Here is a 14691-nt window from a genome sequence, read left to right as displayed (position 1 = left end):
AGGTCATCCTGGTCTACAAGAGCTAGTTCCAGGACAGGTTCCAAAGCTACAGAGAAATCCTGTCTCGGAAAAAAAAAAAACCACAGTTTGAGGTTTGAGATCTGGCATATACTCTTACTGTCCACCATGCCAGGGTCCTAGGGCTCCCAGACTCAAATACTCCAAACTAAAATCAACAACTGGCCAAGTACAGTGGTGCTTGCTTTTCTCGAGAGCCAGAGGCAGGTGGATCTCTGTAAATTAGAGACTAGCCTGTTGTACATACTGAGCTCTAGCCCAGCCAAGGGTACATAGTAAGACCCATTTCTAAATAAATAAACAAATAAATAAAAGTTAAATTAAAAACTGGATCAGCAAGATGGATCAGCATGTGAAGATGCTTGCTGCCAATTCTGATGATCTGAATTTGATCCCTAGAAATTTACATGGTAGAAGAATCGACTCCCAAAAATTGTCGTCTGATGTCCACATATATGCGTATACCACTACATACAAAAATAAATGCAATAAACACTTTTAAATCAATAATCACAAAATACCTGGAATATGGACATTCTTCTAATATCTACCTCACTTACTAACTTTGAAAATGCAAACCTGAAAGTTCAGTAACGACTAACGAAATTTTATCACTGAATTCCACAAGAAGTAAGCAGCTTCTGAAAGACAAGCCTTTCACACAACTGTTCCACAGCCTCAGGAAATAAAGGCACAGGGTTCCTTCTAAGTCCTCAGAGGGCTCTACACTCATCTGATGATAATTACAGGAGCAGCATCAGTCAAGGAGCCAAACAAAGCCCCACCACACCTTCTACCAGACTTCACCAAAAAGTGAAATAGAAATTTCTAAAAGGAAATGGGCCTGGAAAAGGATGTTACCAAAGGAGGCCTTAGGCAAAGAAACTATTTTTAACCTAGGAAGAAGGGAGGGCTGAACAGAAGAAAGGAGAATTTGATTTACACACCAAACACTGACTTAAGATGTGTTTGACTCACGAGAGGAGCAGAGCTCCAACGTCATTAAAGTGAAATCCACTCATTTTCCATATGATCCTCACCACCTGAGGAAGTCAAGTAAGGGCTCTCTTGTGTTGTACCAATTCAGTCTCCAAACAAATCTGGTATGTGTTTGAAACTGCCTTGGGCTGCTGCTTCTTCATTATTTCCTGTGTGCTAGCCTTCTCCAGACTTATTCCTTGTTCTACCTTACAAAAGAAGTACATGACCTTACTTGGGAGAACTCCCCCTATTACAGCAGCCTTGACTTTGGGCAATCAGAAGCCTGAGATGAACCATCAAGATTGGAGTTTCCTGTAGCTAATCAGCTAGGCTTCAGGGCAGAAACACTAAGAATTAATATAAGAGAATTGATCTGGAACCCACAGACTAGTAGAGGAAGATCAAAATACTTTTCATTCATATTGATTCCCAATTTGAAGAAACTCACTTACCAAACATTTTCTGTTGTGGTGGTGGAGTTTCTGGGGATTGAACCCAGGATTCCACGTATGCTAAACAAGCATTCTACCACTGCTCCACTGCCCCAGTCAGTTCATCAATTTGGGGAAGGGAAGCGAGGTGGGGGGAGGGCAGGGATGAGATGGAGCGTGGGAATAGAGGCAGAGTTAGTCTCTCATATAGAGAGCCATTTATAGGCTCAGGCTGGGCTGGAACTTGGGATGTAGTGCCTCTGCCTCCAGTGCTGAGATTATAAGCATGCACCCCCACACTCAGGTCTCAAGCTTCATCTCTATAAAATGAGAAACTGTCTATTTCTTTTAAATAAGATATCCTTCTTCAGCAGTCAGAAATAGAAAATCAAAACCCACATTGCACACCCAGGGTGGATGATGTATAACCAAAAAAATATTTAGGCAGGCCTGGTGGTCACACCTATAATCCTAACAACACTCAGGAGGCTGAGGCAGGAAGATAACAAAAACAAAAAAACAAAAAACACCAGCAGAGCCAGCAGAGCCAGGTGTGGTGGTGCACATTTAATTCAAGCAGATGGAGGCAAGGGGTAGAGGCAGAAGAATCAAAATTCAAGGCCAATCTTGGCTACAGGAGCTAATAGAAATCAGAGCTTGCATAAAAGGCCGTAATGTCTGTTGCTATCCCATCATACAAATATCTTACTTCTCTCACCCTCATTAGACTACAGCAAAGCACACAGACAACCACTCAAGTAGCAGAGGAGACGAATGGAATGTGGCTTGGAAAATAAATACTCTCTTCCTTTTTCTGGACCTTGGGTTTCTCATCTGTAAAAATCAGGTTATATTGAAAAAAAATTGCCGGGCGGTGGCACACGCCTTTGATCCCGGCACTTGGGAGGCAGTGGCAGAAGGATCTCTGTGAGTTTGAGGCCAACTTGGTCTATTACAGCTAGTTTCAGGACAGGTTCCAAAGCTACAGAGAAACACTGTCTTAAAAAAAAAATCAGGTTATACGGTCTCTGAATATGCTTCCCTGTATGACATTCTGTGGTCTTAAAGTTCCAATTTTATCCAGGTGCAGTGGCACACACATAAATCCTAAATCAAGAATGGCCTGAGCTTCCTACATAGGAAGTCAGTGGCAAAGACCTCATTTTCAAAAACAAAAACAATTCTAATCTCACTGCTTGGTACATATAAGAATTATCTATCACCTGACAAGTCCAGACTTATCCCTGTCTTCAAAAGGTGGCATTTGAGGGTGCTGGAGAGAAAGCTCAGTGGTTAAGAGCATGGCTACTCTTCCAGAGGTCCTGAGTTCAATTTCCAGCACCCACATGGCAGCTCACAACTGTCTGTAACTCCAGTTCCAGGGGATCTAGCATCCTCACACATACATACATACATAGCAAAACACCAATGCACATAAAATAAATTACTTTTTAAAAAGATGACATTCAGAGATTATTTCAGTGTGTTCTTTCAATGTGGTGCCTTTTCGTTTTTTGTATGTTTTTTGAGTTTGTTTTTTTTTCCAAGACAGAGTTTCTCTGTGTAACAGCCCTGACTGTCTTGGAACTTGCTCTCTAGACCAGGCTGGCCTCGAACTCACAGAGATTCATCTGCCTCTGTTTCCTGAGTGCTAGGATTAAAAGTGTGCACCACCACCGCCTTTTTTTAACACGACTAACCTTTCTCAGCCCACATTGACCTTTCCTGTCAGAGCAACTCCTCACTGCATCTCCGGACGTCTATTCCTTGACTGATCTGCGTAGAAAGGAGTGTGAAATGACTTTTTGTCCCTAATTTTCATTTTTACTTTCTGCTTTTAAAACAGGTTTTCACTATGCAGTCAGGCTGGTCTAGAATTCACACCCACCTGTCTCTACCTTCCAGGTGACAGAATTACTTGGAAGCATTTTTAATTTTAGTTTCCTTTTTTTTTTTTTTTTTGAGACAGAAGTTCCAAGTAGCCCAGGATTAACTCAAACTGGCTAAGTAGAGAAGGATGACCTTAAATTTCTAGCTCTCCTGCATCTCCTGCATCTTGAACCTCCCCCATGCTAGGATTACAAATATGGACCACCACACCTGGCCTGTCTAAGCATCTTTGATTTGCTTTTTCTGGAAACAGCTTCTTTTGTTTTGTTTGAGTATTTGAGAACTACCAGAGAAATAATACAACTTAATTGGGTTGGAAAAAAAGAACACAGGTTCCTCTCAGTGCCTAACCAGAGAATCTGAGCGCAATTCCAAATTTCATATAGTTTCACGGACTATGACATCACCAATTTGGGAGCAATCAAGCAAGCTAAGGAGAGAAAATGCACCCTAGGGAGTCTCAGCATGGACTGCAGAGTTATTTGTATTCTGTTTTGCTGTGCTCCAAGAGTCCCTGTGGGTCATCCAGATTCCCCAATCAATCCACCAGAAATGAAAAGAGTGAAAAAAAAAAAATCCCTTAATCAGTGTCTGTTCTAACAAAGGCAAGCTACTGAATAAATGGTCTTGGCATTACACCACTGTAACCAGTTTAAAAATACACAAAATTCCCTTCTTACACATTTTCTCAACTCAGGCCTCTTTCTTTATTCTCCCAATAAGCTTGCACAGGGATATAATTTTAGCTTGCTGAGAAGCCAGATAATTAGCAGGTATTCATAAAGAGAGAATATTTCTTCTTTAGTGAAAGACAATGGTTTTTTGAACTTCAGTTTAAGTTTTCAGTAAAAACTTTTTAGTTACAGTGCTAGTTATTTAATTTGCTCCAAGCACAAATATTTTCCTTTTCTAGTTTCTTTTTTATTTACTTATTTATTGGACCTGAGAATGACATGGAACTTCAGATCCCATTTCCACCTCCCAAGAGCAGTAATCTCACAGGTTTACACCACCCCTTAAGGCTGTGTTTATTTTCTAAAACCAAGTATCTCCACAATTTAACAGACATCCAATAGCACAACATAGAAATAACAATAGTTATTCTGCCTTTGAGCTTCATCCAGAAAACTGTTATTCTTCTCAGACACCCAGAAAAAACTGTTCTTTTTACTCTTCTCAACATGTTAGTTTGCTTTTCTTTTTGGCCAGGGTCTCACTACTCAGCCCTGCATGGCCCTAAACTTGTGGCACTCCTGCTTCTGCTTCCCAAATGCTGGGGTTACAGAAGCACACTACCAATGGTGATCACAGTACTGTTTTCTAAAGACCTCCAGAGGGGCTACTGTATACAACATAATGTCACCAAAGAAGCACTGGACCAAGCACCAAGAAATATAAGCCCTGCTCTCCTTCTGGGCCTCATTTTCCTCTCAGATCCTCCAGCACCAAGACCTAGAACCGAATTCCAACAACTACATCATCCCAAGGTCTAAAGTTAATACATATGAAACAGATGACAACATTCATCCGTAGTAAGAATTAGACGACAGAAAAAGGTGAGCTTGGAATACTAAAGTTGCCCCAACAGGAGGTTCAGCTAGCATCAATCCATTACTACTTCACAATTTTTAATAGAGCATCAGTTTCTCGTATTTTAAAAAGACAAGCCATTTTTGTCATCTGAAGTGTGCACTTAGTCTTTTGTGGGTTTTCTTTTTCCCAGAAGCAATACCGGAATTTTTATGGTGACAAAAAAAATTGCAAAACTGTCCTAGCATCTCTTAAGCAGAGTGAAATTAGTCAACAGGATGGTCACTTTCAAAAGAGAAACTGTACGGTGCTGTGACCACATCGTGACAGCCGGAGAAAGGAGCTTCCCTCATCAAATCGGCATGACATAACTTTAAAGTCTAACACAACAAGCCTCCACCCACTGAGGCTTACTGGCCACTCCAGACAAAAACTTTTCAAAACTGTTGCACCTTCAAGGTTTCGGTGCGGGCGCGAAGGAATTCACTGGGGGTTTTATAATTCTTGCACCTTCAAGCAAAGGGTGCCAAATCTCGTCACGGCCTCACAGCCACTCCCCCACCACTTCCCCTTTGAAAGATAAGACGAGAGGCATCACAACACAGCACAACCTGTCCAACTGAGACGTCGCCCTTTATTCACGAATGACCCTCGCCTGGTAAAGGACATAACTTTCATAAAAAGGCATGACCCGCAGATACAAGTTCTTTTCTAGCGCCAAAGGAGAAATTATTCTTGGTGTAACTCAAGTTCAATGTGTCCCTTCGTGTCTCATCCAGAGGGGCAGAGCTGTGAAGGGAAAGCCCGGGGCCTGGCCTGCTCAGGAGTTATAACGGTTTTGAGGAACTGGTATCACAGGCTTCTTGGGAAGAGGCCAGAGAAGCTCACCAAGTTTTTGTTTTGCTCTTCTGAAAAGTCTGGGTGGGACTAACTCCCACTAGGACGTGAGCTAACTTCTACCCTCGCGAAAGGGGGCTGGAAGGCACGCTCTCCTTCACTCTGCACTAAACCGCTCGACCCCCTGGGCGCACACAGTGTTCGCGTCTCCGAGGGTCGCCGACGCCGTGCCCACCGCGCGTGGGGCAGCAGGCCCGCGAGCCCCGCGTCCCGTCCCCTAGCCCGACCCTCGCAGGGCTCCCGGGACAAAGCGGGGCCCCGTGGGCACCGGCCCGGGCTCGGCGCGCACTCACCCGACAGCTCGTCCGGCTCCAGCCCGGTCTCGGTATCCAGCCCGCAGATGACAAAGTAGTCGGCGAAGCGACTGGGCGCCGAGCCCCCTCCGCCACCGCCGCTCATGGCGCCGGGCCGAGCCGGGCGAGCCGCGCGGAGCCGAGCCCCCGCCCCCGGCCGCCCGCCAGCCCTCGGCCGCCGCTCCCGCCGCCGCCGCCGCTACCGAGGCTCGGGCCGCCGTCCCCGGGCCTGGCCGGGTTCCAGCGGCCGCCGCTGCCGTGCCGGGGCAGGGGGGCTCTGAGCCACCCCGCGCCGCATCCTGGACGCTGCCCTCCGCGCCGCGGCCCGAGCAAGCCTGAGGAAGGGCGGAGAACGGCTCCCCGCCCCACCGCGGCCCCCCACCCGCCGTCGCCCCGTGCGCAGGCGCGGTCGGGGAGGGGCGGGCGCTGAGCGCAAAGGATGACGTGATGCTCTTTGGGCCCCGGGGGCCCGGGCTTCCAGAGAGGTGTCCGCAGTGAGGCAGCGGCAGGCTGCGGGAATCCCGCGACTGCTGCCGCCCTCACGGGATTGCGACGCCCGTTGGAAGACTGGGAGTGTGCGGAAAGAGTGGGCCATAGGGGTAGAGTGAGACCCTGGCCCCTGCTGGCGGTGTCACCGAGATAGAGCTTCACGACTGAGCTGTGAAGCCCACCGGATCCTGCTCCTAGAATGTCACCATACAGCAGCTTCTCCTTGTCCCCGCTCCTCAGTGTCAGTGACTGGGCTTTCCCCAGTAGATCTGAGGAAACACTGTTCTTTGAAGAGGGTGGATCAGTTTATCTTATAAATTTACTCTTAATTTGCAGATAGAGAAACTGGGGTTCAAACAAAAGCAAGAGACAAAACCTACTTTAGAAAAAAAAAAAAAAAACGAAAACCTACTTTAGAATCCCGTGTTCGCAGACAGCTCACCGCCCCGCACCCCACAAGCCTGGCTTTGTCCATGCACCAAACTGTTTCTACACCTTCAAAGAGGCCCCTGCCACTTAGAAGTACTTTCTTTTCACAGTGTCAGAATTCTCCCTTCCTTCCTTCCTTCCTTCCTTCCTTCCTTCCTTCCTTCCTTCCTTCCTTCCTTCCTTCCTTCCTTCCTTCTTTCCTTTCTCCTTCCTTCCTTTCTTCCTTCCAGCGGGCCTTCCAGTGTCGGAGGAAAACGGTGGATGCGAGGACCTCCTGGTCCTTGTCTCTCACCTCAACAACAGACCCTTTGGTTTTATTTTCCCCAGAAGCTAGAAAGATGTGTCATTTCTTTTGTTTTTTGAATGGAGTCTCACTGTGTAACCCTGACTAACTCAGAACTCGCCATGTGCTTGTACAAACGTGTAGTGATTCTCTTACTTCTGCCTCCTCAGTGCTGGCTTACGGACCTGCACCAAAACACCAGGCTCTGGAGGGTCTTTACTGGAACATCAGAGGCCAAGAAAGCAATACACTGTAGTGGTTGCTAGAGTGGGCTCTAGAAACAATTCTCCGGTTTGAATCCCTACTTTTATAATTTACAGTGTGATGTTGGCAAGCTATTTATGTAATCTGAAGGTGCCTGCAGGCATGGTTTTTGTGAAACCTAAAACAAATGCATGTATAGGTAAAGTGGTGAGGATTATATCCAGAACATAGAAGACACTCCAGAAATATCACACATCATCCTTGTTGTTGCAGAACGATATGCTCAAGGTTGGCTCTGGCAGGCAGCCAAGTAAGGACTATAGAAGGCAGTTGGCTTTCCCAAGGGCTGAACCTGGGCTCTCTCCTGGGTTCTGTCTCTGGTATTTCTCTCAAGGACTGGATCCCTTCGGGAGCATGACCGAGAGGTCACAACCAACATCACTGGAAACTATAGCATCTGCTCCCTGGATCTAACCTACCTGAACAGCTGGAAGAAAACTTGAGAGGAGAGGGCAACTTTATAAAGTCCATCTGAGGTGATGCCACTTTATCCCGCATGCTGGCCTGGGACCCAGACTGCAGGGAGCTCAGAGAGCTGAACAGAGCAAGGAAAAGGAAGTCTGTTGATGTTGGGTCATGGTCAGGGAAGGCTTCCGGATTTCCAGATCAACAGGAAATTCTTAGTACATAACATGTGCCACAACAAAGAGTGGGAAAACCGTCCACTTAGGCGGCATCCAGGAATGCACTAATAGGGACGGTGGGAAAGCCAGGTATGATGGAGTAGGTCTGTAATCCCAGCATTCTGGAGGCCAGGCAAAAAGACAGGCTTCAAGTGCCAGGTATAAAACTGGCCCTAGGAGTACAGAGCAGGTAAATTTAAGGATCACTTAGGGGCAATATAGGGGAGGATGGGGGAGTCCATTAAAACTAAAGAAGAGATTTGGAAAAAGAATAAATGACCTCAGTTTAAAAGTCCAGAAATGTTTTATCCAGACTAGCCAGCTCCTAGAAGACCTCTCTTGGTGTAGGGAGGTCCTTCTGTTTATGTATTGCTTTCATTGGTTAATCAATAAAGAAACTGCTTGGCCTGAAAGGGCAAAACTTAGGTAAGCAGAGTAGACAGAACTGAATGCTGGGTAGAAGGGCAGAAGGGCAGAGAGAGAGCCGCCACGGAGCTGCCAGGTCAGACATGCTAAATCTTTCCCGGTAAGACACTGCCACATGGTGATACAGATTAATAGAAATGGGTTAAATCAATATATAAGAATTAGCTAATAAGAAGTTAGAGCTAATGGGCCAAGCAGTAATTTAATTGATACAATTTCTGTGTGGTTATTTCAGGTGTATGCTAGCCAGGCGGCCAGGACCAAAAGCAGGCCATCTCTCCATCAACACTCTCTAGCACTAATTCAACCCAGAAGACTCAAGTCAAATTCATGACTGTATTCATTTACCTTGAGAAATGGTAGCTGCTCAGAGGCCCAGAACACTCAATAGTAAAGTAATCGCCTTCCCAGTAGGAAATATGCTTGGCAGAATAATTGTTTCTTTTTTCTTTTAAGATTTATTTATTTATTATGGACACATCATTCCTTCCATGTATGTATGCTTACACACCAGAAGAGGGCACCAGATCTCATTACAGATGGTTGTGAGTCACCATGTGGTTGCTGGGAATTGAACTCGGGACCTCTGGAAGAGCAGTCAGTGCTCTTAACCTCTGAGCCATCTCTCCAGCCCCAGAGTAATTGTTTCTTAGAGAGTCAGAAGTCACTGGTTAGTGATTAAATCTCTGCTCCCACTCCTCTTACTAGCTAGGTAAAGGAGGTCCATCAGTTAACCTCTCCTGGGCAAGAACTGCCATTCTTTTTTTAAAAGTTACCTTTTTTTAAAAAATTTTCTGTCCATTAGTGTTTTGCCTGAATGGATGTCTGTGTGAGGGTGTAGAACCCCTGGAGCTGGAGTTCCAGGCAGGTGTGCGCTGCCATGTGGGTGCTCTTACCCACGGAGCCATCTCTCTGACCCTAGGAACAGTCATCCAGTCATTCTTACCACTCAACAGATTACAGTGCAGATTCAGAAATTAACTGATGAACAATGAAACTTTAAATACTGAGAGCATTATATACTTGTATTGTTTTGTTTGAGACAGGCTCTCTCTATATAACCCAGCTGACCTGGAATTGCCTATAAAGCCCAGGCTGGCCTTGAATTTGAGATTCTCCTACCTTAGCCTCCCAAGTGCTGGGATTATGGACATGGACCTCCATGCCTGATTATAATATACTCTTTTTATATATAAAATATCTTTATTACATTTATTTATATCTGAAAGAGAGAGAGTGTGTGTGTACATGCAGTGACAAGCATGTGGAAGTCAGGACCACTTAGGGGAATCCATTCTCGTCTTCAATGATATGGGTTCACAGGATGGAACTCTAATTGTCAGACTTGGTGGCAAGCATCTCTACCCACTGAGTCATTTCACCAGCCCCCCCAAAAATGTGATTTTTATGAACACAATCTGGGGTGCCCGATCCAGCATGAAGGTGCCCAATTCACAAGCAAGTGGCTATCTAAGGGGACATAATTACAGAAACGGGTGTGAAGCAGTGTGTCTGGAGTGTTCATAGAGCAATAGGGAGGCGAGGGTGGCTGGAGAGGACTGAGTCTGGGAGAAGATAGTAAATGATGCTTGCACTTCACTATAAAAAGCACATTTCCCCTCCCATTGTGTGTACAAATGCTCGCACAGGATCCACACGGCTACTTCGAGTAGTGTTTGTAGTGTTTGCCTATAGCTCCCAGACCAGAACAGTTAAGAAAGAACTTTCCTTAGTGATAAGGCTCACCTTTGCTCCTAGCTCTGAAGAGAGGGAGAGTCAGGTGGGTCTTTGTAAGTTCAAGGTCAGCCAGGGATACTGAGATCTATCTTTAATAAATAAATAAGCTCTTTTTAAATTATGTATGTATTTATTAAACTGGTGTTTTGTTTGCATGTATGGATGTGTGAGGACGTCGGATGCCCTGGAACTGGAATTACAGACAACTGAACCCAAGTCCTCTGGAAGAGTAACTCGTGTTCTTAACAACTGAAACATCTTTCCAGCCCCACGATTATTTTTTTTAATTCCAGTATTGGAGATGTAGCTCAGTGATGACCCTGACTTTCTATATTTGATAAATACTTTCGCAATATCAGATCAAAGGTGCATGATATTGCTTCTCTTATTCCTCTCTCCGGTCTCACATTGCCTCTGGGATATAAAAGAACAGCAAGGCTACACTTTGCAAGAGCACCTCTAAAAGAGAGGGGAGGAAGAAGGCGGTCACAATAGTTCAGCTTGAGAGCAGAGGGAAAATGAACTAACAGGAAAGCTCTACAGGTCCACTTGGAGCTAAACAGTGCTTTTGTGAGCCAAAATGAAGTTACTGACATATTTTGCATCAAAACTAGCTGTATAGTTGCATATTGCATTGTAGAAAAGATTCTAACAGCAAAACTGGAAATAACCCAAATTACTCAGCTGCACTAGACAGGTTAAAGAAACTAGTTGATGCAAACATGGGAATATTTTACGGACAGGAAACAAAGCAAGAAGAGAAAGAAAAATAAAAGAGGAAAAGAGATTCCAATATGTACTAATGTGAAACATATCAGTACAAAAATATTAGTTAATGAAAACAAGCTAGGCAAATTAGGTTACATAGAATCCCAAATCAAATAAATAAATTACAGCAAAAACAAAACAACAGGGGCTGGAAAGATGGCTCAGCGGTTAAGAACATTGCCTGCTCTTCCAAAGGTCCTGAGTTCAATTTCCAGCAACCACATGGTGGCTCACAACCATCCGTAATGAGGACTGGTGCCCTCTTCTGGCCTTCAGGCATACACACAGAAAGAATATTTTATACAGAATAAATAAATAATATTATTTATTATTTATTATTATTTTTGTTTTTTAAAAAACAAAACAAAACAACAACAAAACAGGGGCCAGAGATATTACTCAGTGGTTAACAGTACCCACAGCTCTTCCAGAGAAGCTGGGTTCAGGCTGAGCAGCTGAATCAGGTGGCTCACAGCCACCTGTGTCTTAGTTAGTTTCCTATTGCTGTCACAAAACATTGTGACCAAGAGTCAATACATTTAATTGGGTTTATGGTTTCAGAGGGTCAGAATCCGAGATGGCAGAGCAAAGGCATGGTGGTGGGAACAGTTAAGAGCTCACATCTTGATCTGCAAATAAAAGGCAGAGCGAGGCACTCTGGGAAGGTACTCTGAAGTACTCTGGGAAGGGCACCAGTCTTTTGAAACCTCAAGACTGCTCCAGTGAGGCACCTGCTCGCCTCCTAACCCTTCCCAAAGGCTTCTACCTACTGGGGACATTTGAGCCTGCCTATGAGGGACATTTCATTCAAACCACAGCCCGTAACTCAGTTACAGGGCATCTAATGACCTCTGGCTTCCAGGGATACCTGCATGCAAATGGCAAATACAAACTCACCCAGACACACACATATACACATACATTTTAAAACTAAAAACAAACAAACCAGGGACTGAAGAGATGACTCGGCAGTTAAGTTTACTTGCTACTCTTGTAGAGGACCAGAGTTCAGTTCCCAACAGCCACATGGAAGCTCATAACTGTTTGTAACTCCAGTTCCAGGAGATCAGCACATATGTGGTACACATATGGACATGTAGAAAACACTTGTACATGTAAAATAAAAACAAATACTTTAAAACAAAACAAATTCATTTAGGGAAAAAAGATAAGGGATTAAGTGGTGTGGGATGCCCCTTCTGTATGCTATGAATATGCATTGCTTTTATTAGTTGATGAATAAATCTGCTTTGACCTATGGCAGGGCAGAGTATAGCTAGGTAGGAAAACCAAACTGAATACAGAGAGGAAGAAGGTGGAGTCAGGGGAGACACCAACCAGTAGCTCCCAGGGAAGCAAGATGTGAGGTAACAAGCCACAAACCTTGTGGTAAAATATAGACTAATAAAAATAAGTTGGGCTGGAGAGATGGTTCAGGGGTTAAGAGCACTGGCTGTTCTTCCAGAGGACCCAGGTTAATTTCCAGAACCCCATGGCAGCTCAAAATGTCTGTAATTCCAGTTCCAGGGCATCCAATACCCATGGCAAAACACCAATATGCATAAAAATAAATAAATAGATAGATAGACAGACAGACAGACAGATAGATAAAAATAGGTTAATTTAATTGCAAGAACTAGTTAATAATAAGCCTGAGATAATAGGCCAAACAGTTTGTAATTAATATTAAACCTCAAAGTAGTTATTCTAAAAGCGGCTGCCGGACCAGACAGAACAAAAACCTCCAGTTACAGTAACAATGTAGTTTAGACAGAAGAGAGTTCCAAATTCAATCCCAGAATCACAGAAGCTAAGTGTTGTGGATTAGATCTGTAATTCTAGCACTCAGGAGGTAAAGCTAGGAAGCTCAGCTTAGGAGTTTAATTCTATCCTTAGCTATATAGGGAGTTTCAGGTCAGCCTGAATTATACAAGATCTACACACACACACACACACGAACACATAGACAAGGTACATTGAGTATGGTGGTACATACCTACAATCTGGGAGAGAGGTGCATAATTCCAGTTCAAAGTCAGCTTGAGCTACATAGCAAGGCTCTGCCTCAAAGCATACCAAGGGCTGAGGTACAGTTCAGCAACAGAGCATTTGACGAGCACACGCAAATCCCTGAGTTCAATCTTTAGCACTAAAAGAAGTGTAAAAAAAAAGTTACACAGTAGCTGAAACACAGAAGCAATCCATGTGTCCACCGGCAGATTAATGGACAGTGGCTAAACAAAATGTAATAAATCCTACAGTAGAATATCACTAAACCCTTAAAAGAAGGAAATCAGACTGGGCTGTAGCTTAGTTGGTAAACTGCTTGCTTAGCATGAACAAAACTCTATCCTCAACATGGCAGGAATGAGACAGCTGTGCAGATGATGATTGTTTATTTTCTTTTTATTTATTTGTTTATTTTTTTTTTAGACAAGGTTTCTCTGTAGCTTTGGGGCCTGTCCTGGAACCAGCTCTTGTAGACCAGACTGGCCTTGAACTCACAGAGATCCACCTGCTTCTGCCTCCTGGGTGCTGGGAATAAAGGTGTGTGCCACCACTGCCTAGCTAAACTTTGTTTTTGGGGTTTTTGTTGTTGGTTTTTTTTTGGGGGGGGTTGAGACAGGGTTTGTCTGTAGCTTTGGAACCTGTCTTGGAACTCGCTCTGAAGACCAGGCTGGCCTCGAACTCACAGAGATCCACCTGTCTCTGCCTCCCGAGTATTGGAATTAAGGGCGTGTGCCACCAATGCTCAGCAGACATGATTGTAATTCTAGCACTTGGGATGTAGATGCAGGAGGATCAGAAGTTGGAAATCAATTTTAGCTACATAGGGAGTTCATGGTCAGGCTAGGCTATGTGAGACTCTATTAAAAAAAAAAAAAAGATAGTATTTAGGGACTGGAGAGATGGGCCAGTAGTTAAGAGTACTTGATCTTTCAGAGGGCCAGGGTTCAGTTCCCAGCATCCACACAGTGACTCACAATCAGCTGTAACTCCAGTTCCAGAAGATCTAACCCCTTCTTCTGGCCTCCGTGGGCACTGTATACATAATGGACACAGACATATATGCAGACAAAACACCCTGTCTTAGTAAGGGTCTCTAATGCTGCGATGGAATACCCTGATGAAAAGCAACTTGGGGAGGAAAGGGTTTATTTGGTTTATGCTTCCATAGCACTGCCCATCACTGAAGGAAGTCAGGACAGGAACTCAAACAGGGCAGGAACCTGGAGGCAGGAGCTGATGCAGAGGCCATGGAGGAGTGCTGCTTGCTGGCTTACTTCACATGGCTTGCTCAACCTGCTTTCTTATAGAACCAGGACCATCAGTGCAGTGATGGCACCACCCACAATGGGCTGGGCCCTCCTCCACCAAACACTAATTAAGCAAATGCCCTAAAGGCTTACCTACAGCCTGATCTTGGGGAGGCATTTTCGTAATTGAGGTTCCCTCCTCTCAGATAATTTTAGCTTGTGTCAAGTTGACATAAAACTAGACAGTACACACCCATACACAAAAAATCTAAAAAAAAGTATTTTTTGGTTTTTCAAGACAGGGTTCTTTGTGTAGCTCTAGCTGTCCTGAAATTCACTCTGTAGACCAGGTTGTCCTTAAACTGAGAGGTCAGC

The 14691-nt window shown here is 44.5% G+C and overlaps 1 protein-coding gene across 3 annotated transcripts in view; it reads right to left on the bottom strand.

Moving 5' to 3' along the window:
- Dennd5a (DENN domain containing 5A) overlaps window positions 1-6322 on the bottom strand; it is a 76038-nt gene extending 69716 nt beyond the window's left edge. Inside the window, exon 1 of one of the 3 annotated variants that reach the window (XM_085692884.2) lies at window positions 6041-6322. In XM_085692884.2, coding sequence (XP_085549010.2) covers window positions 6041-6146 — 106 coding nt within the window. In that variant the 5' untranslated portion in view covers window positions 6147-6322. The remainder of the gene's footprint in view (window positions 1-6040) is intronic. The other 2 variants (XM_085692883.2, XM_085692882.2) reach the window with 2 other exon arrangements.
- Between the last annotated feature and the right edge of the window lie 8369 nt (window positions 6323-14691).

Source organism: Myodes glareolus, chromosome 7 (genome assembly GCF_982192425.1).
Source record: "Myodes glareolus chromosome 7, mMyoGla1.1, whole genome shotgun sequence".
NCBI classification, from domain to species: domain Eukaryota; kingdom Metazoa; phylum Chordata; class Mammalia; order Rodentia; family Cricetidae; genus Myodes; species Myodes glareolus.
The sequence above is the reverse complement of the archived record's forward strand: the minus strand, read 5'-3'. Positions and strand labels throughout refer to the sequence as shown.